Genomic DNA, 22,199 nt, shown 5'->3' with positions numbered 1-22,199 from the left:
CTATTTATTACATTTTTTTTTTTTTTGAGAGGTGGAAAATGACGAACGACATTCCCTCGCATTAAGTAGGTTTTTTTTGTGTACTTCTACTTTTTAAAGTAGTTTATAAAATCTGAAATTTTCCTCTTACTTAAGAATGTTTTGTAAAAAAAAATATTGTACTTAACTACATGTTAAAACATATCCATTACTGAGTGATGAATAAATAAATACAAATAATGCAGGGGAGCAGATTGAAGAGATGGAAGATCTCCTTCTACAGAGCTCTGACCCTCAAACCTACTGAACACCTTTGGGATGAATCTGAATGCCGACTGCACTCCAGGCCTCCTCACCTTCTTACCTACATCAGTACATGACTTTACTAACACCCTTGTGGCTGAATGAATCTCATACAAATCTCCAAAAGCACACTCCAAAATCTAGTGGAACATCTTCCCAGAAGAGTGGATGGAATCATAAGAGCAAATTGGGACTAAATGTGGAACGTGATGCTCGAAAAGCACATACCGTACTTATGACCTGGTGTCCACAAACTTTTGCCAATATAGTGTACCTACTTCTTCTGTTTGAAATACACTAGAATACCCCCCCCACCGCCCCCCTACTGTTATAAATGTAACTCAGAAATTTTACTCTGAGTAAATTTTTATTTTACAATTTTTTGTAAATCTTTACACTATTACATTTATGTAAAATGCCATTGCAGTAGAAGTGCTTTTACTTGAGTATAATATTTTATTACTAATATTTGCTTAACTCTGTAAAGCTGCTTTGACCCAATGTTCATTGTTAAAAGTGCTATAAAAAAGAAATTATTGAATTAAAAAAGAGAGAGAGAGAGATGATATTGAAGGTGAAGAAAAGATGGCTCGGGGAGGACACACGCGAGTCCAAAAAAGAAAAAAAGCACCACTGTGTTTCCCCAGACCGAGCATGTGTGAATCTGCAGCTGTTCGAATCCGAAAACATCTCTAATCTCCTCCCCAACTGCTTCCAGCATGGAAGACACGAACGTTATGATGCAACACAAATGTTCAATGCAACTTGCAGATGTTCAGATGTCCTACTAAAACTCTTAAAAACAACCCTGAGATCAGGAGTCCGTCCGATTCAGGCAACACTGAAGACCCAAGTCCTTTATTCTTTTATCTTCTGTCGTGCTCTGGCTTTTTTTGGGACATTTGTGGAAATGAATAAAAGGTGTTGTGATTGAAGCTCCAGATGTTCTGATGAGCAAAACTGAAGCTTTTCTACAGAGCTAAATCATTAGCATTGCAAATGGTCCATGCTGTTGGGTAAATCGAAGGAGAAATAAAAAAAAAAAAAAAAGGCATTCTAGAACACATAAAGCTGTGAATGAACCCCTCCTTTTTCCCCAAAGTGTGCTGTGGATCCCCAACCTTATTCCCTGTCCACTGTGATCCATCTGTATTAGTTTTATGTCCTTGTGATATATTTCTCGTCCCGCTTTGTTTCCGTTTTTTCCTCTTTCTGCGTATGGTCTGCTTTCTCCTGACTGTCGTAGTTCCCTTTAGCTTACACCAGGAATTCAGAAAACTTCTTGCTTTATTTTTTTTAATTCAGAATGTCCTACAGTGTTTTGTGTGTCTGTGCTTGTTTTCTCCCATCACAGAAAATGGGAATGACGGAGGATGACAAGAGGAACTGCTGCTTGGTGGAGATCCAGGAGACCGAAGCAAAGTACTACAAGACGCTGGAGGACATTGAAAAGGTGAGGATGGAGCAAGGGAGTGGAGACACTTTCTCCTTTTTTTTTTTTACATTATAACCACACTGCATGACCAAAAGTACTGGGACAACCTGCTTTTCCAGCCATATGTGATTCTTTCCCCAAAGAAATTTGGAAGCACACAGTTGTACACAGTCTTTAGATGCATCAAATATTCCCTTTACTTGAAAACTAGGAGACCCAAACCTGTTCCAGCATGACCCAAAGTGCCCAAAGCCAGCTCTGTGAAGTGTACATGGGTCGGAGTGGAAGATTTCCTGCTATAGAGATCTGAACTCAACCATATTCATCACCTTTGGGACTCCTCACCTCCACCTCCTCCACCTAAATCAGTACCTGACTTTACTAAAGCTCTTGTAGCTGTGAAAGAATCTTACATAAGCACACTCCAACATCTAGTAGAACATCTTCCCAGAAGAGTGGAGGGTATTATAACAAAAAATAAGCGATTTGGGATTTGATGAATCATTCGGCCAGGTGTCCACAAACTTTTGAAGAAAGTGTCCATGGACACTTTTAAAGAAAAATCACTTTTTGCTTAAAAAAAAAAAGGTTTTTTTTACTGGACAAGGTCCACGCTTATGGTGATGTTCTGGAGAGGGCGGGGTTTATGAGCTCATCGAGTTCAGTGCAAAATCCACACACGAGGAAGAGACACAAGGAAAGAATGGAAAACAGGCAAAGAAAAACAGTGTGGGTTTGGGAAGAAAAAAACACTTTGTGTGGGGGAGAAAGATGGAAGGATACAGGGAGAAAGAGAGAGAGAAAAAACTCTTTCACTCCTCCTTTTTTAGACGATACAGATGTTGCCTCAGCAGATCGATAGTATTGGCCGAGGGCCTGAGCGAGTCCTCCAAGCATTGTTTTTATATACAGCCTAATATCCACAGCCTTCTCTCATTCCACTCCCTTTCTTTCTCTCTTTCATTCTACACAAGGGCCAAGCAACACATTTAACCATTTACATTTTTATTTATGAGGTCAATTTTTTTTTTTGTTCCTGCCCTGATGTTTTTTTTTTTTTTAATGGGGGTGGTGTCTCACACTTCTTTTTCTTGCGTCTCTAGTTGGGATATAATTAACAAATATTGAATTAAATAGTCAATTATTCTTCCAAATATTTAGAATTACCAAGTAAGCTTTTGATTTTTATTGTTGATTAAGTTTAGGCCAGTCATTACGTCAATACTATTAAAGTTCCAATTCCAACTAGTAACAAATCAAATCAAATTTTATTTGCACATACATACAGGCAGTGAAATGCTTTTTTACGATGGTCAGGCATGAGGGAATAGGATGAGGAGAAAAATAAAGGCAGATAAATAAAGTAAAAAACAATATAAATTATAAGAATATATAAAGATATATATGAGAAAAAAGGTGTATATTCAAAATATGCTTGTGGCAGTAAACAGTAAATCAGTAAACAATTTAAGGTGGTTTATGTGATTATCTTTAAAGTGTCCGTGTGCGGTATGGTGTGGTATAAAATATAAAGTGCACTGTGCTGTGCGAGTCCAGAGCTAAAGTGACAGTCGAGAGTTTAAAGTGTCGTAGTGCGAAAAGAAAAATATGTGCAGAGAAAAAGTTTGATGATAGAGAGAGTGCCACATTTTAGATCCTGAGTGTTTCCTGGTTTAAACTCCGGATGGTCGCGGGAAGAAGCTCCTCCTCATTCTCTCTGTGTTCGCTTTTAGGGAGCAGAAGTGTTTCCCTGAACACAACTAACATAGTAGGAACAAAGTAGCAAGTTAGTTTACTCAACAGAAAAAGAATGGAATTGTGTTTGCTGTCACGTGACGTCAAAATGAAGAAGCTTTCACGTCGTGAATAAGAAAGGAGTAAAAAACAGCTTTATTGCAGATTAGATTAGATTAGATTAGATTAGATTAGATTAGAAAAGATTAGATTCGATTTGATTGACATTTCACATGTTACGGTACAAGGCAACGAAATACAGCAGAAGTGCATTGGTGGCATTGTACAATATTTACTTATGTACAGATTAGTAATGGCTGTGATTATATACATTTACATAATTAAAACATATTTGAACAGAATATACCTTTAAAAATATTTACCGTATTTTTCGGACTATAAGTCGCTACTTTTGAACCCCGCGGCTTAAACAACGAAGCAGCTTATTCATGAATTTTTCCTGGGTTTTTCCCGGTTTCACAAACTTCAAGCCAAAAAACTGAACCCCATAACATTAGACCAATGACATATTTCCGAACAGAAACGAAAAAACGCACCTCACCTGTGTTCTGAGCTGCACGGCATCGGGAGAAAAAACTTCCACCGGGTGATTTTTAAACGCACGACGATGCCGAAAGATAAACTCCAGAGAGAAATAGTTGTGAAAGGAAGGAGGAAGACAGTGAACAATGATTTACTTGGTCGGCTACTGTTTAGATACAAGCCGTTGTAGTGCGTTGAGTCTGGGTGAAGGGAGAGCTCGCTAACTCCAGTTACAACAGAAATCATATAAGCACAGACAGCCAAAAATCGTGCTTTTTTATATTTCTTTGCAACAGCGTTATGGGTTAGTCAAAGAAATTTAGAAATCAGCATCAGAAAATAATAAGGACATAATCCTCAGTCTTGCACACCCGCAGTAATAGCGGAAAAATGCAGTGGCATGCTATTCCCGAAATACCGCTATGCTCCTAAAGGAAGCGCAACATATTTCACCCGTTACACCGTGTGTAACGTGTCTTTCGTTAAAGCCTGTGTAAAGTACATTAGTGTAGACTGCGGCTTATAGACAGGTGCGGCTTATTTATGTTAAAAATAAAAATATTTGTCAAATTCAGCTTATATATGGGTGCGCTTTATAGTCTGGAAATTACGGTATTATTCTTTCTTTTCCCATTTTTATTTACATTATCGTAATAGACTGTATAAAAGCTTATTTGGGAAAAATGATAATAATGTTGGGCTACTGTTACTTGTTCTATTTGTATTGGTGTCATGTTTCAGCAACTAGATTCATTTCCAAACTTTTGCATTCTTCATTTTTTCAGTAATTAACATTAGTTTTTTTTTAAGCTCCATTCTACAAAAACGTACCGTGTTTTTCTTCTCACCAGGTTGAACCGGTCCAGTAAAATAGCTTTTCCTCGTTCAAGCTTCGATCCTGATAAGTAATCGAAGACTTTCCACTTTAATTGGCTTCAGCAAAGCAACTTTAATTGGCTAAGCATCAATTCCAGATGATCATTTGATTCATTTTTGCGGATCAACATCGCTCCTACACGCTAAAACTCCTCATTACCTTTCAGCTGAAATAAATGATTTCGTTGTGCTAATTTCTTTTCAGGTTCCACGCTGTTCCGAAAAATCCATATCTAACGTTTCTTTCTTCCCTTTAAACTCGGTTACGCGCCTCGATCAGCGGGGGGCCGCGAGACCTAAATGCGAACGCCGCGGGAGGATGTTTACGACTTTGTCTTCGTGAATAGCACAACAGGACAGGAGTTGAATTACTGCAGCTGTTTGTTGAACGTAACGAGCAGTGCTTCTAATCATCGATGTGTGAGAAACGATGGGAGTGTGTTTATACTCTAGATAAACAGTGTAATGGTGTCCTGTCTGTTCCCACAGAGTTACATGGTCCCCCTGAAGTATGTCCTATCTCCACAGGAGATGAAGGCCATATTTGTGAATCTAGAGGTGAGTCAGATTTTGTTCTGTATTATATCATATATATGTGTGTGTGTTTTGTGTGTGTGTGTGTGTGTATTGAGGTTTGGGATGTTAAATGTGACCGAATTGTAGATAATGACAAACAGGTTTTGCACAAAAAAAAAAAAACGGTTTGATTGCCGTTGGTGGTAAAAACAGTCTGTTCCAAAAAAATGTCCTTGGAAGAAAACCTTGGAGGAGTTGTTCACAACGAACACCATGATCAAGATACACGCCATAGCGAAATGTGCATACACCCGATATTAGTCGTTCGAATGTGTGTGATGCAAACTCTGCCCTGATTCCGAACTCACATTAAAGATTTTGTTCCCTGAAGTAACTCGACACGTTTAACCAATCGCATTACATGGTATGTGGTGCAGAGGGCAGATAGATTTCACACACTATAAGGACCACACCATAGTTCGACTAGGAATCAGTTCTCTGGGCCGAGCTGAAATGGCTACAAGATCGGAAAAAGTGTTGCAAGTGTAGAACTTAACTTCTAGTTGAGATTCATTCAAATGAGAAACATGTTTCAGCACCATTGAGAGCCATGTACAGTAACAAATTCTCAGTCGTGTAAAGGGTTTTACACAGTGCTTTTCAAACCTCTTTCTTGCTCTACCTGTAGCGTGTGTGTGATTGCGACAATAATTTAGATAAAAAATTCAATTTCTGCAGTTTTTATATGCGTTCCCACCTGTTACTGAGACTGAAATAAATCTGAATCCACTTTTTTAGACTCGCTTTTGTCTTCAATTTCTCAAATAAAACAAACCAAAAAGCAAAAAAACAAAGAAATGTCAGGAAGTAAAAAAATCGAGATTAACCATTAAAATGGGAAGAGGTAGTTTAATAACATTGGGATGGTATGGAAGTGTTAGGTCAATGGTACAGGAATGTTATGGGAAGTGGAAGGTCAGTGGTATGTGAATGGTATGGGTAGCTGAGTGGTATGAAAATGGTATAGAAAGTGGTAGGTCAGTGGTATGGGAATGGTATGGAAGTGGTAGGTCAGTGGTATGGGAATGGTATGGAAGTGGTAGGTCAGTGGTATGGGAATGGTATGGAAGTGGTAGGTCAGTGGTATGAGAATGGTATGGAAGTGGTAGGTCAGTGGTATGGGAATCGTATGGAAGAGGTAGGTCAGTGGTATGGGGTGTTATAGGAAGTGGTAGCTCAGTTTTTAAGACAATGGACTCCTGATTGGATGGTTATGACATTACATCCCAGCACCACTAAGCTTCCACTGCTTGGCCCTTGAAAAAAGCCCTTAAGTTGTTCCGATGTAAAAATAAATAAATAAATGCATCTCAAATGCAAATCGTTCTGCAAGAGTGTCTGCCACTGGTCGTGAATGTAAATGAGTTACCAATGAATGCTTTTTAAACCAATTGTGCTGATAATGTAATGTTCTGTAGGATATCATTAGAGTCCACGGTGCTTTGATGAAGGCCATCGACCAGAACATGATGCTCGGAGGCAACGGACTTGGAAGGATCTTCCTGGAATTTAAAGAGAGGTCAGTAAGACCTGACTTTGTGTGTGTGTGTGTGTGTGTGTGTGTGTGTGTGTGTGTGTGTGTGTGTGTGTGTGTGTGTGTGGGAGTACAGCAGGAAACGGAAGCAGTGCCACATAAAAAAAGGACACAGATAAGAGTGTTATCTTCATCCTAGTGCCTGAACACGGTTTTGTGCATGTGCGTATGGCTTTAGTGAAACCACGGCCCCAGAGCGTGGCTTCTGATCACCGGCCCGTAACTTCTGCTGAATCGGTTTTGCAGATCCCTTCAGAGGCATTGTGAACGGCGAAGCTTGAAGATAGCCATCAGCTAATTCTAAGCATGCTTCACTAGCCGCTCTGTGTCATCAGCCTTTATGAAAAGCTGCTTTTTACCTGCGGCGGTTTTTCCCGAGCCTCATCCTGCTGTGTTCAGCACATGCACAGTGTTATTGCAGTGCTGTTAGTCTGAGACACTGACTGAACATGCACTTGACAAATCCTTCACAGGTTTAGAGTTTGCTCCTTCAGGACCCAGGTGTATTAAAGAGCCTAGGAGAAGCTTAAAGTCCACTTTATTCGCAGTAGGATGAGGTGAGATGATCGTTTTTGCACAACCTGTTGTGACGTTGCAGCAGACTAAACAAACCGGTGTTGTGTCTCAAATTTGCGTACTCCTGCACCAGAGGATCCTTCAGGTACACAAAATAGTTTCATATATGTAAAATCATAGCTCATTATATAATTATATAACAGTCGTCACCTCGGCTGACTTCTCACGACAAGCTTGGGCACAAAATGTTTTTTAATCCATCTGTCGCGTGTACGACATACGAGGCCCCGCAAACGAGCTGTTGCTATAGAAACGATAATATAGTCAAAAGAGTGCATTTATTTTAAGTTGGGATTCGTAGTAAAGCCCAAGCGAAAAACAGAGCTTCTGTTCTAGAAAAGGAATCAACAACTGCAGCACCTACTGGCCAATCAGATTAGAGAATTTGAGAGTGTAGTAAAATATAGTATAAAAACTTTAGTGCAAAAGGAATTTGTGTTTAGTAGAATGTTGAAATTGAACTCTATAGGGTGGGGTTATGAAACAGGTCGGAGTCGGTCTTTATATTGTTATTTAACTGGTTTAGTGTTAAAGTGGACACTCAAACATTAAATTTAAGGGGTGTACTGGATGTATGTCACGACTTTGCCCTCCTGAACAATTTATCCTTACTATATTATCCTGAAACACACCTCTAATATACAGAGGTGGAAAAAGAGAATTTAAATATTCTACTCAATTAAAAGTACTGTTACTTCAATGAAATTTTACTTAAGTATAAAAACAGTTACTGGTTTAAAAATCTACTGAAGTAAAAGTTAAAAGTAGCTCAATTCAAATGTAAAGAGTAAAATTTCTATTGTAGTTTAAAAAGGACTAGATGTAAGTCTCAAACTAGTTGTTTTTAATTGAAGAAACACCTTCACAGATTAAAGTGCAATAACAGAAAAAAGTCCATGACGAGTCTGATGTAAAAAAAATCTTCTGTTATAATGTAATTTGACAATTCGATTTCAGACAGCGAGCGGACGCATTTAAGAAAGTCAGATTCGACACCATTTCGCCATATTCATTTATTTTTTTACTCAGTAATGTATATGAATTCAAATGTATTCAATTACAAGACTTCAAACAAAACAAACTTACGTAAAAGAAAAATGACAGATTTTTAAAAGTAGACGTTTCCGCAAAAAAGTTACTCAATTACAGTAACGTGAGGAAATGTAATTATTTACTTTACACCTCTGCTAATATAACATCAAACATAAATAGCACACACACACACACACACACACACACACACACACACACACACACACACACACACACACACACACACACAGTTGTCTGTACAAACCGAACTCTTGTCCGATTTGAAGTATCTCAGTCATATAAATTTTCCTCATTACTGCACGTTGAGCTCAACTGCAAGATAAAACCCCAGCAGGAAGTGAGATTAGATCATCGACAAGAGTAATAGCCGCTGGCGAAGAGCCGTTTCGCTCGCACTGTTCCACCAGCTGCTGAACGGACTCAGGCCGCATGCAATCCAAAAGACATTATTACTTATTCTCTTCTCGTAACCTTTCCAGCTGTTTTCTGCCTTTCCTGAACTGAGATCCTTTATTTTTGCTCCAGTCTTTTTTTCTTTTTTTTTTTAAACTTTCTCCACATACCTTTCAATTTTATATCCGCCAGGTCTGAGATGTAAACCCTGGAACTGAACGAAATGTGCCTCAGTTGTTCCAAACGATGAGAGGGTGTCTGTAGAGTTGGGAATCGGTGTCTGTCGAAGGGCGCAGCTGCAGGGCACAGGCCGGATTTGCATAGCGATGCCGAGTCGTGCTCGCCGCCCTGCTGGGGTGTAGGCAGCGATAATCACGGGTTCGGCTCTCTTAATGACTATGCAGGCTGACAGCGGCACTACGGGAACGTTCCCTCACATCCAGCCCACGCCTTTTTCTTTTTCTGACCGCTTTGCTTAGAAGAACGAGCTTGCGCATGTACGCTTGCATGAGCCTATATGAATCTGCTGATAGAAATCAGTTTAGGTCTTTAGAAAGGTCTAGCTGCAGAATAAGTAGCTCTGCTCTTTTATATATATATGTGTGTGTGTGTGTGTGTGTGTGTGTGTGTGTGTGTGTGTGTGTGTGTGTGTGTGTGGGTAGATAGGTAATCGGCTCATTAGTGGACTCTTTGCTGAACCCCGAGGGCTGCTTTGTGTGAAGCTGGCATGGCAGCACCGCCTTTTTCGCCTCCACTCTTTTTTAATCTCAACTCCAAGCCTGTGATCTGATCGAGACGTACTGATAATGTGCCCTAGAAAGGCACCCAAACATTGTACTTTCTCATTCAAAGGTATTCATTCTTTCGCTCTTCCTGAGCTTGTACGTGCATGTAGGTGTGTGTGTTTCACTGGTGGACAGTAACAAAGTAAATGCAATTCGTTACTGTACTTAAGCAGCTTTTTCGCAAGTAGTTGAAAATACGATTTTGGCCTCATGATAATTGTTTCAGATATCAATCAGTGTTTAACTCAATAATATCATTCTATTAATAGATTATTGTGTTAAGAGTTACAGAGTCTCTTCACATAAACTGAGTTGATTAAGCAGAGAGTCTTGTGGCAAAAATTATAATAGGAACATTGTAGACATAATAAATCATTAGTAACGTAAGTACATATGAAGGCAAATACTCAAGTGAATGTTTAAAGGGAGCATTTTTACATTTCCTGGAGTATTTTACTGAGTGTATCTCTACTTTAACTCAAGAACATGATTTGTATTCTTCGTCCACCACTGGTTTGTTGCAGTCCATCTCTGACAATGGACTATTACAGGCTCATTACACTACTAAAAGATGTACCAGGCTGTAAAATGTGTTTATGTAGATGATCTGGCACTTTCTGGAACTGACCATGTGAAGCATGAAAGCTCATGTCCATGTTAAAGCTTCATGTTAAACTCTGGCCTCAGCAGCACGAGTCTTCACCTCGACTCTGGCACTTCGACAAGAGGGAAAATGTGGCGTGCTAGAAAGCAAAAAAAAAAACAGACACAAATGCCCATATTAACATTCTGTGACATTAGGCATAATGCCATACAGAGTATTTTTGGCAAATTATTCCTTTCATTAGAACATCGCTGGTCTTTTCCACTCTCCTGGCGATTGACACGTTTCTCGTTCTCATTATGAAGCGTGCACTTCCATTCCTTCATCCCGCTACAATGAAGGAAGCGGCCTGGGAATTCTGTCCGTCTGCCGTGCTCCACACCTCCCTCCGTAGGCCTGGCTGACTTTAATTAATTTTGTTATCTCCACTTGTAAGTCCCACTGACCTTTCGGCAGCGATCGCATTCACCGGAATAAAAGGAACGCGGAGCTTTTTTTAGGATGCTGAAGCGTTGAAGGGCAGAGGGGAGAAAGAAAAAGCGCAGTGTTTTCCAGTGCAGAAATAAAGAACAGTGGAGTGGATGTGAAAAAAAAGAAAACAGCGAAGTATTTCCGATTGGATCGTTCCCAAAGGTCAAGAATGATTTAAATGTGAGTTACACCACGAGTCGACGTATTTAAGAGGCTAATTGTAAAACTAATTTGTTCGTGATAGAGGAGCAGGATGGTCAATAGCTGCTGGATTGAAGCTGAGCTCAAACAACCTGTTACAACACTCTCAGCCTATTGAGAGTCTCAAGCACAGAACAGTGGGTAGTACCGAGGTAGTATTAACACCGAGATTGCGTTTGCTTTGAAACAGCATGCATGACCACCTTCTGTAATGAGAAAACCAGAAAGCCCACCAGAAGGGAAATTTTAAAAGTCTTTGTTTAGGCAGCAATGGCAAAGGTTCTCAGCCCAAAGGAATATTCATACCGAAGCACCATTGGTTTCCCAACAACCACTGCTTTTTCACAAATCTGGCTTTAAACTGTCAGACTTCTGTACAGTTTAATGAGAGAGTGAATACTCTTGAACTCTTTTGCCCTTTGTACGTGTCAAAAAAACGCTGTCTAAGCATTGAGTGAACACGAAGGCAAAATCGCACATCGACGCATCATTTCATCACCTTCAGATATACTAATCGTTCTGCAGACGGACGCGTCTGGCGCTGCTATTGACCGAAGCCAGGTGTACGTACTCGGTGTGCTTGATATAAAAAGCTGATTTCCAGTGTCAGACAAATAATCATAGTTGTGCTGTGAGAGTTTAGACGAGTCAATCTTCCAATGGTGATCCAGATTCATTGAAAGCCTCCAGTGAGTGAGCTGTTCAGAACAGTAATTAGAAAGTGTGTATGGTTAATAGGCAGTAAAAAAGTACATAAAGAGACATAATCGTTTCTGCATGTGTAGTAAACAATGGAAAAAGACTCGGTTACCCTCTATAAATAAAAAGGAATAACTGATTTCGCAAAAATGAATTATAAATAATAAACACAATATAGTGCGCCTCCTGTACAAACAACCAGCACGTGCGGCAGTGATTTCCCTCTAGAGGCTGCTCTTGTAAATGCAGCAGACCTTTTCGGCCCCTCCAGCTACGAACGCAACCCGGAAAAACTATCAGTATGGATTTTTGCCAATAGTTCCAGCAACCAAATATCGGTGCCTATTAATCAGCAAAACCGAAGGCTCAGTCAACCTCTACTAGAGCTCCCTGTAGTGGTTTTAACAGATTTTCATAGATTTTTATTGAACCTCTCAAGAATAAGTAGCAGTAGTTCTAGTAGTAGAACACAATGGGTGAAAAGCGAGTTGTTTTTTTTCTTCAAAGTCAGACACTACTTAAAAGTGGTAACATGATGCTGGACTAGGCAAACTTGTAATTTTCATATAGTCGTTTTCATGAGTTAAACAATAAAAGGTAACTATTGTTACCATGTATTCACGTCAACCATGTTACCAGAAGTCGCTAAGCAGCCTGAGGAAGCCTTTTAATGGAATGTGAGACGCTTTATTTTAAAATCCACACATAAGCACAAGTCATAGAGTTATAACGATCCCCATTAAGTCAGTGTAATGAGTTTTGCTTTCTGCATGTGAACACAGAATAAGAGCTTGTAAGCTCGTTTAAAAGGATCTGCACCACTTATTGTTGCGTTTAATCTGATACATATCCATGAATCACGTACATTACACAAATCCCAGACAGCTAAAGTGCATTCCAGCGTGATCCGGTACAACTATGTGTTCTGTTCCTGGACATATATTCATATATTCCTCGACATGTGCCCCAGGACCGAGTGTAAAAAGTGAGACGGAGCATGCCGGGGGGGGGGGGTTGGACGATTGCTCGCCGCATCTGTCCCAGTCATTCGGCTAATTCGGTTATTCGTGTCTCTATTACCCTTGTAATGGATGCTCATAATGCACGGATATTTTGGATATAATGGCCCTCCAAAGCGCGATCATAGTCACAGGACGCAGGGTTAGGATAGCATTAAGCCGTCATAATAGCACTCATTTAACAGCAGGCCCTTGGCTGGTGTATGCGAGACAGCGCCTCATGGAGGAGTGTTTATCAAGAACATAAACACACTGGTCTAGTGCTAGATGAGTGGCTGAGGTGCTGAAACTATGAGGTTTATGGTTTTAAGCAAGCCCGAACCCTCCTTTTTTGTAATACAAGCAAAATACAAGATGTTTCGACTGTCCCAGTGTCGCCAAGCTGCCACTCTTGGGTCCCTTAAACAAGGCCCTTAACCCTTTGTGTTCCAGGGGTGCTGTAACATGGCTGACTCTATGCTCTGACCCCTAACATTCCTTAAGCACTGAGCTGGTGGAGCCGCAAGTTTAAATCCCAGCACGACCAAGCTGCCACTCCTGGGCCCTTGAGCAAGGCCCTTAACCTTCTGTGCCCCAGGCTGCTGCATCCTGCACTGTGACCTCAGCTTCCTAACATCACTTGCTCAGTGGTTAATGGGATTTGGATCGAAAAGTCACGAGTTAAAATCCCAGCAGCACCAAGCTGCCACCCTTGGGCCCTTAAACAAGGCCCTTAACCTTCACCTGCTCAGTTGTAAGTAGCTCTGGATAAGGGCATCTGCCAAATGCTAAAAGTGTAAATATGCGAATAAAGAAGTAAACTACTGTACATGTGACAAGTATAAAACACCTTTCTTTCTTTCTTTCTTTCTTTCTTTCTTTCTTTCTTTCTTTCTTTCTTTCTTTCTTTCTTTCTTTCTTTCTTTTTTTTTCTTTTCTTTTCCTCATTTCCTACATTACAGCTATTAGCAGTGCTGACACTGGAGACTCCTTGTTACAATGCTAAACTTCTTGCATAATGCTCCACTCTTACTACAGAAACAATAAGCATTTAATCAACAAACCTTTAGCCACTATCCAAATTGTAATAGAAACTTTCTGACCAATCAAAATTCAGCAGCACATTCAGCAGCCATTTTCAGTGCAACAAACAAGGCAGCTGAAACATCAAACTTTAAAAGATAGTAGCAATGAAATTCGGTTTAAAATTCACACTATGGAGCGGTGGGTTTGATTGGCATGTCAGTGAGTTTTTCATGTCTTCTGTATCGCTCCCTCAGCGCTCGATAATTTAAAATGTGCCGCGTTCAATCCGTCATAATTCACACAGACTCGCTCTTTCATTTCACTTTTTATTGCACCATTTAATTCCTTATATACATAAACAAAGCATAGAGGAAAGGAGAGGATTATTAATACAGCATTATTACTCGTTACCTTCTCTCTCTCTCTCTCTCTCTCTCTCTCTCTCTCTCTCTCTCTCTCGCTCTCGCTCTGTCCCTGCAGCAGTGCAGTTTATTTAATAAAATTTGATCGGAAAATTGCCTTATAAAAAAGACCTTCATATTCAATTACGTCCGTGACATTCGTTATTAGAGCTAATTTCTGACACCTGCCCCGGCGTTTTCACGATCGCTCCAGAGTCTGTGTTGTGGCTCATAATTGAACGGCGCTCACATTAATCTTCATCAGACGTTCTCCACGAGGAGCCGAGCCGACCAGAGCCGGCCCGTCTCTCTAGCTCCACTTCGACCCTTAATCACACCTGCTTAGCCGAGGGGCACGCCGGCACAGCGGCCAGGGGAAAACTACAGTATCGCCCCCTCTACCAGGCTCAGTCCAAGCCCATCCTGAAACTCTCTCTCTCTCTTTCTCTCTCTCTCTCTCTCTCTCTCTCTCTCTCTCTCTCTCTCTCTCTCTCTCTCTCTCTGAGTGAGAGGGTAGACACCCAGTGGAGAAATGTTCCTTCGTCTTAGCAATTATATGAAATCAGAGTGGAGGCACTGTACAAACCACCTTTAAGCAAATAGGCTGCCGACCTCCAATGGAGGATTTTACACTGTATTATCTCTGTGAACTCATTTATTTGTATTTTAAACCCTGACATTTTACAAGTCTGTCCATCCTGTTTTTCATTCTTTAAAAGATCATTTAAGTTCATTTAATGTGAATTAGTCAGGTACTGATGTAGGTGAGGTAAGGAGGCCTGGGATGCAGTCAATGAACCAATTCATACCAAAGGTGTTCAGTAGGGATCAGATCAGAGCTTTATAGCAGGGCACTCAAGATCTTCTTCTCCAAACCATGCCAATCATTTCTTCATGGAGTTGGCTTTGTGCAACAGGGGCATTGTCTTGCTGCCTAGTTCAAGTGAAGGTAAAATTTTATTTTACTGTATCCAAAGATGCCCATTACAATCGTGCGCCTTCAGCATTGTGGTAACAGTTTGGAGAAGAACCACATATGCCAGGAAAGGTCAGGTGTCCCAATACTTTTGTCCATATAGTGTGTTGTGCTATTTGTGTTTTGTATTCTCACAGTTACATAAAAACTGAATTATCATCGCTGATGATGTAAAACTTTAGATTTGTGTAGTGTCTGAATGTTTTCGTTGACGTCTCCTCAGGTGATGCGTGTTTTGAAACCTCCTGGAACGTCCGACGTGTCATGCATCATCAGAGTTGCTGAATCTCAGCCGACAGTTCTAGTCATTTATTTCCAGCGCATTCGTTAGAAATTAACCTCGGTACTTTATTAAAGCACGCATAACAAACACCGTGCACACAAATTTCTCCACCGAACACGGAAAAAGCATCCAATTGCTGATTTATTGTAAGGAACGTGAATGTAAAAGTGTAAATGATTATCGGTAGCAGGATGCGATCACTAACTGGACCTATTGTCCTTTCCAGGCTGCTGATCTACGGTCAGTACTGCAGTCACATGGAGCACGCTCAGAAGACGCTGGACGACCTGATCGCCACGCGCGAGGAGGTGAAGTGTAAAGTGGAGGTAAGCTGGCTCACCTTGTTGCCACGTCCTTCAATCTCGCTCACTTTATTCATAAATTAGTGGAGCTGAAAGAGTGCATTATAAACATCTTGTGCCTAATTAGCATAAAGCTTCACTGACGTATTTATAACATTAGTATGATAAGTCTAATAGCTGGAAGCCGTCCAGGTTTTTATTATACAGCATGAGTTATATGATGAACGTGCTAGTTTATAGAGATACTTATAGGTACTCCAACTAGGTGTGGATGATGCGACATTATCTAGTATATCGCTTTACCCTGCGGCAGGATCCTCAGCTTCTCCTCCCCTCACTGCTACTGACCCCTTCTGCTCTTTTCTATACTACATGGACAAAAAGATTGGGACAGCTCACTTTTCTAGTCCTAGTGGTTCTTCCTCAAACTGTGATCACAAAGCTGGATGTATAGAATGTCTTTGGATGTGGTATTTTCCCTTCACCTTAGCTTCCAGCATGACAATGCCCCTGTGCACAAAGCAAACTCCATGAAGATCTGCTTTTAATGGGTCGGAGTGGAAGATCTTCTGCTATCCAGCTCTATAACCCAATTGAACACTTTTGGAATAAATCACTGAGTGCACCACCTGACCTCCTCACCTCACCAACATCACTAACCTGGCCTTACTAAAACTCTAAGATCTATTTTCCCAGAAGAGTGGAGGTTATTATACGAGCAAACGCGGATGTGGAATGGGATGTTGGAAAAAGCGCATAAGAATCTTACGGTCTTTGCGGTGCAGGTTCTTTCATTCATGAAACACACACTAGATTACTGCAGTATGTGCCGCATTGATACACCGCAAGATAAAGACCGGATCAGAGGATATGAGGTGACCATTAGGTCTGGACAGTTATATAGGTGTCTCGTGTGGAGGAAATGAAACTGTTGATGTATGTGTATAATTACCAAATACAGATTATTAACAGATAAAGGGTCTGTAGACATTTGCACCGCTGTAAAGAGTCCGTTATAGTGGATTCAAATCAACATCCTCATTCTCCTGGAGTAGCATCACATTCCCTGATATTACATCACCATGATACGAGTGTGTGTGAGTTAGAAGTGGGGAAGATTATAAAGATTTCATCAGTGGCTCGAAATCGATCTAGTAGCATTATGCTTACGCTTCTTTCTCATTCAAGGTGTTTAGTTCCAGAACATTGACACTGAGATTTATAGTTTATATAAAAGAATTAGCATGTCTAGGAGCTTGCGGTGAATGAGTCTGAATAACTGCGTTCCTGATGTTGCTGATGTTTCTCAGGAGTGCACCATGAAGGTCCAGGAAGGCAAGTTTAAACTGCAGGATCTGCTGGTCGTTCCTATGCAGAGGGTCCTCAAGTACCATCTACTGCTCAAGGTCAGTGGAATATCATACGCATGATTTGGGGCTATTTGAATATTCACACGGTTTGGAATATTCATTTTTATTCCAGAATATAATCAATTGTTTATCTATTAAATATTTAAACGTTATGTACATTTACTTAAGAATTGAGAGGCAGCTCAAATCATTTTAAACATATCTGTCATGTGATGAGGAAGATGGCGGAGGTACAGATTGAGAAGAAGGCAGACGAATCCACATCACAATCCAAGTAGCGGAAACGCAAATCAAGCGCGGGTCAGCAAACAACATAACCTGGGCAGAAAAGCAGAGAAACCGAGATCGAAAACCAGGAAAACGAAACACAGAAAAAAGAGTTGAACGAATGAAACAGTGAGCAGGATGAGCATGTCATTGAAAACAGGTGTGACTGATTGCTATAAGGGTGTGTTGGGAGTTGGCATTCAAGGCAGCCATGTTTAAAGGCCTTGGTGTCTGATGGGAAGGTAGTGATCTGAAAATTGTTTTGTTTGAGAAAAAAATTATTTGCATTCTTGCATATTACAGAAACATAAACATTAAAAACAAAAAAAAACTTATCAGTTGGAAGCTTCATCCTCAGCATTCTTCTACCGATGCAGTACAGTTTTACTGTCCTCTAAAAATAACGCAACTTACAGCCATTGTTGTCTAAACAATTGCCAACAAAAGTGAGTACGCCCCACGTGAACATGTCAAAATTGTGTCCAAAGTGTCAATATTTTTGAGCACCATTGTTATGTAGCACTGCCTTAATCCTCCTGGACATGGAGTTCACCAGAGCTGCACAGGGTTGTTGCTGTAAGTCCAAGTTTCATTTCTATAGTATTGTCACTAAAACGGTTGCTGAAATATGAGTGTACTTACTGTACTCACTGCAGGGTAACGGGACATTTCGGAACTAGGAGTTGGAGACTTTGGGGCATCAGTAGTTGTTTGGAACCAGTGCGAGCACATTTAAACCCCTTGCCATTAGTTATAATGGAGCAGTGAAGTGGTGCGCAGCAAGTGTTCGCTGTAAAAGCCTTTTTAAGTACAGTTGTAGTGCTGCGCAAAGGGAATTTCGCTGTCATTACTGGTTAGGATGTCGTGATTCTGTCATGTCTGCTGGTGTGATTACAACATGGGTGTGTGTGTTGGAACTCATCGTTCCAAAATTTCCTGTTTTCCTGCACCACCCTGAGCGTTCAGTCTTTAGGGAAGACCACATGGGAAGTGTGGATGGGTGTAATGTAGACATTATAAATATATATGGATATTTAAAGCCTAGTTCATATCAATGTCCATGAACTTGTGTAAAAACTCGAGATATCCACTGTCGTTTCACTGACGCTGTTTCCGCCGCTCTTTTCAAAGACAACACTAGTCCATGAGAACGTGAGCGGATTGTAAATAGTATTCCCGAAGCTCATGCGTGTGAGTTCTCTCTGCCCTGCAGGAGTTAGTGAGTCACTCGATGGATCGGCCAGAAAGACAGCAGCTGAAGGAGGCCCTGGAAGCCATGCAGGTAGAAGCTGCACTGACACCGACATCTACACATCATTCCTCACACCAATACAAGCGCTCTGTCACTCACGCTGGAAGCCGCGGGGACGTTCGGTTCCACACGCCGACTGCACTCTGTAACAGAGAGCGATCCGAAATATTGCGCAGCGAATTAGGATACAGAGCCTCCGCAGGGGGAAATGTCAGACAGATATTTGTCATATCCGAGTGCTTCTCTGTACTTCTGTGTGCCTTTGCAGGACCTGGCCATGTACATCAACGAGGTGAAAAGGGACAATGAGACTTTGAAGAAAATCGGGGAATTTCAGTGTTCCATTGAAAATCTGGTAAGAATCCACAGAAGAAGGATTTGACACAGTTCTGTAAAATTGTTACACTAAAATCACACACCCTTAGAGCAAACCTTCATAGATCTAAGCCATGTAGATCCATATCAGAAGTGGATCACAACCCTGGAGCTATCAGAATTTATAACACTGTATCTACACAAGTTTGTGAACAACTAGCCGTTAGATGCTTTTTGAACATCTCATTCCACAACTAGTCCCAATTTGCTGTTAAAATAACCTTCATTCTTCCAGATGGTCCACTAGGTATTGGAGTGTGCTTGTGGAGATGTGTGCTCCTTCATCCCCAAGGGTGTTTGCCAGGAGTGCAGTCAGCGTTCACATTCATCCCGTAGGTTTTCAATAGGGTTTAGAGCTCTAGCCATAACATTCACTAAAGCGTCTCCTCGTGTGGAAGACTGGAGGAGGGATTACTGCACTTCCTGCTGCTGTTTCCTTGCTCTTTCCTCCATGTCATCTGTTCGTTTTGGCCACTGAACCTCATATTTTTATTGCGTATACACAAAATTGCCGTTACATATCTCTCGGCTTGTCTGGAACATCCGGCTTCGCTTCTTCATGTTCCTCACTCGAGATTGCTGGCTCTCATAAATCATTTCAAGCTTCCAAAGCACGAGTGCTGTGAGGACTTCCATGTTAAGCCCTGATTTGATTTCCATAGAAAAAAAAAAAACACTGTATCCTCTTCTCCGTTCCAGCATGTGGAAGGAAGAGTTTAGTTGGAAGGTGAGCGCTTTATTTTCATATGTGCCAGAAAAAAAAAAAAAACAAGACGAAAAAGAGAGACATCGCTTTATCGTTCGATCGGAGGGAAATGAGGTCTTTCAGAGTTACAGTCAGGGAGTGTGTGCTTTCGTCTTCAATGATTCCATACCTAATCCTAGAATTGGTCCATTGGAATTGTCCATGTGGTGTCAATTGTGTGTATAATGTACATATTAGATACAGGTGTATAAACCCCAAGCGTTCATGCTCGTCTTATGGAGATGAAGAATGAAGAATCAAATCTGTGTTCTTTCTCAGCAGCAGGTAAAACTGGAGGAATACGGGAGGCCAAAGATTGACGGGGAGCTTAAAGTGTCCTCTATAGTTAACCGGACCAAACAAGACAGGTAAGGTTGGAACGAATTCAGTCCGTTTACGCCGTTTTTGCCGGACGTCCTTATTCAGGATGTTTAATCTTATTGTGACGTAAAACAGTATCGAATCTAATTTGTTATTACTGAACGCTAAAAATTTCAATACGAGAAACTGAAATCAAACTACAGAACAAGGTAATAAAAATGCCATGTGTACAAAAAAAACCAAAAAAAAACCAGACTGTATGTTTGAAAGAGTGTGCTGACTTAATAATGCAGCGTTTTATAATTTGTTATAATGTGAATAAATGTGTTGGTGTCAACATAAAACAAACAATTATTCGAAATAAATAATACGAATGAACTAGTGTAACGTATTAAACTTTTTTTTTTTCACCTGGCAACCTTAAAACCAGTCATTACAGCAAAAATAAAGGCTTAAAAGATACAAGGCTATTAACAATAATATATGGGGCAATAGTTTATCTCATTTTAAGACGCAAATATCTAATGATAATTCTTTAATTAAGTTTTAAGGTCTTTTCACACAAAGTAAGTAAAGTTTTAGTGAATTAGACCAAAGCTACTGCTTGGAATGAGTGTTTTAATGCTTATTTTTAATTCTGTTTTTCTTCCTTTCTAGAGTCTAGATATGTTTTCTTTTTTCAAGAAATCTCACCAAGTGTCATTAAGTGTATAATATATAATATATATATATTTATATATATTCCCAGGTACATCTTCCTGTTTGATAAAGTGGTCATAGTGTGCAAGAGGAAAGGCGACAACTACGAGCTGAAAGAAATCATCGAGCTCCAGTTTTACAAAATGTCAGACGACCCGACGAATAACAGAGACATGAAGAAGGTAAAGGCGCTCGTACGCAAATCTATTCGCGTGAAATCGAGCGGTGTTGTGTAGAAGTTACATTTCGAGGGTTGAAACGGGATCGGGAATATTGTTGCATCTTCTAGCGCAGGTTTTCGTCGGTTCTCTATGGTGCTTGTTTAATCTTGTTCTTAAACAGACAGCATGATGATTAGCGGCGTGTGCCGGGGAGAACACTGATTTGATGAAAATGCCTTTTTATTTCTTGCAATCTAACATTCAGGATCTCTGCATGTGTGAACGATTGCATGTGTAACTGGGTGTCTATCTCTTCTCTCCCTCTCCCTCTCTCTCTCTCTCTCTCTCTCTCTCTCTCTCTCTCTCTCTCTCTCTCTCTCTCTCTCTCTCTCTCATTTCTCCGTGCATGCCTACCAGGCCAGTGGAAAGATGGTAAGCCGAATCAAACCTCTGATTTATGTATGGATCAGCAGCTGAGATTGCCTGCCTAGCCTCTGATAGTCTGATTTATGTTGTTATCTCGAAAGCTACACAGCCTCTTAATGCTGTCAGACAGAGATTACCTTTATTTACAACTAATTGGGTGTTTCTTTCTTCTGGTGTTTATTTATTTATTTTTGTATGTCTTTCAATGACTAATATAAAATCCGTCTGGTTTATAACTCTGCCGTCCGTACGTTGCGCAGTGGTCCTACGGCTTCTACCTCATCCATCTGAAAGGCAAGCAAGGCTTCCAGTTCTTCTGTAAGACCGAGGATACAAAAAGAAAGTGGATGGAGCAGTTTGAGATGGCCATGTGCGTATTGTGCACGCAATAAAATGTCACTGAAGTATGTTTTTGTCTGTCTGGTGAAAAAAAAAATGTAATCTCTATTTTTATAAAAACAGGTCCAACATCAAGCCCGAGAGAGCCACGGCTAACCAGCATGACTTCCAGATGCACACGTTCGAAAAGAATACTAACTGCCGAGCCTGTAAGATGCTCCTGAGGTGAGAACACAAACAAACACAGAGAACACGGCATGAATCAAAATCTCAGAATTATAGTACTTCTTATACTAGACGTCAATTTTTTTTCTTCCCTTTACAATATGCTGGTCTGACTAATAACTGGTTTTGTAGGTCAGAGCCTTTTTTTACGTGCGGAACACAGTTAAAATCCGATTTCCTTCAAGTTTTAAGGAAAAAAAAAAACTTTTTTTATAAAGGTTTTGTGTGTGAAACTCAAATATTTATGAGGGGGTTTAGCAACAAGGAAATA

The 22,199-nt window shown here is 40.5% G+C and overlaps 1 protein-coding gene across 8 annotated transcripts in view; it reads left to right on the top strand.

Moving 5' to 3' along the window:
* The window catches only part of vav2 (vav 2 guanine nucleotide exchange factor), a 155,546-nt gene that overhangs the window by 122,541 nt on the left and 10,806 nt on the right, over positions 1 to 22,199 (top strand). For 3 of the 8 annotated variants that reach the window (XM_083564051.1, XM_083564049.1, XM_083564048.1), the window contains exons 7-17: positions 1,637 to 1,735; positions 5,360 to 5,428; positions 6,865 to 6,965; positions 15,673 to 15,772; positions 17,059 to 17,154; positions 18,599 to 18,667; positions 18,906 to 18,992; positions 20,040 to 20,125; positions 20,827 to 20,971; positions 21,625 to 21,734; positions 21,827 to 21,928. In XM_083564051.1, coding sequence (XP_083420177.1) covers positions 1,637 to 1,735; positions 5,360 to 5,428; positions 6,865 to 6,965; positions 15,673 to 15,772; positions 17,059 to 17,154; positions 18,599 to 18,667; positions 18,906 to 18,992; positions 20,040 to 20,125; positions 20,827 to 20,971; positions 21,625 to 21,734; positions 21,827 to 21,928 — 1,064 coding nt within the window. Of the gene's footprint in view, positions 1 to 1,636; positions 1,736 to 5,359; positions 5,429 to 6,864; positions 6,966 to 15,672; positions 15,773 to 17,058; positions 17,155 to 18,598; positions 18,668 to 18,905; positions 18,993 to 20,036; positions 20,126 to 20,826; positions 20,972 to 21,355; positions 21,371 to 21,624; positions 21,735 to 21,826; positions 21,929 to 22,199 lie in introns of all 8 variants that reach the window. The other 5 variants (XM_083564050.1, XM_083564047.1, XM_083564046.1 and 2 more) reach the window with 3 other exon arrangements.

This window comes from Silurus aristotelis (genome assembly GCF_946808225.1).
Source record: "Silurus aristotelis genome assembly, chromosome: 16".
NCBI classification, from domain to species: Eukaryota; Metazoa; Chordata; class Actinopteri; order Siluriformes; family Siluridae; genus Silurus; species Silurus aristotelis.
Note: the sequence above shows the minus strand (reverse complement) of the source record. Positions and strands in the feature narration are given on the sequence as shown.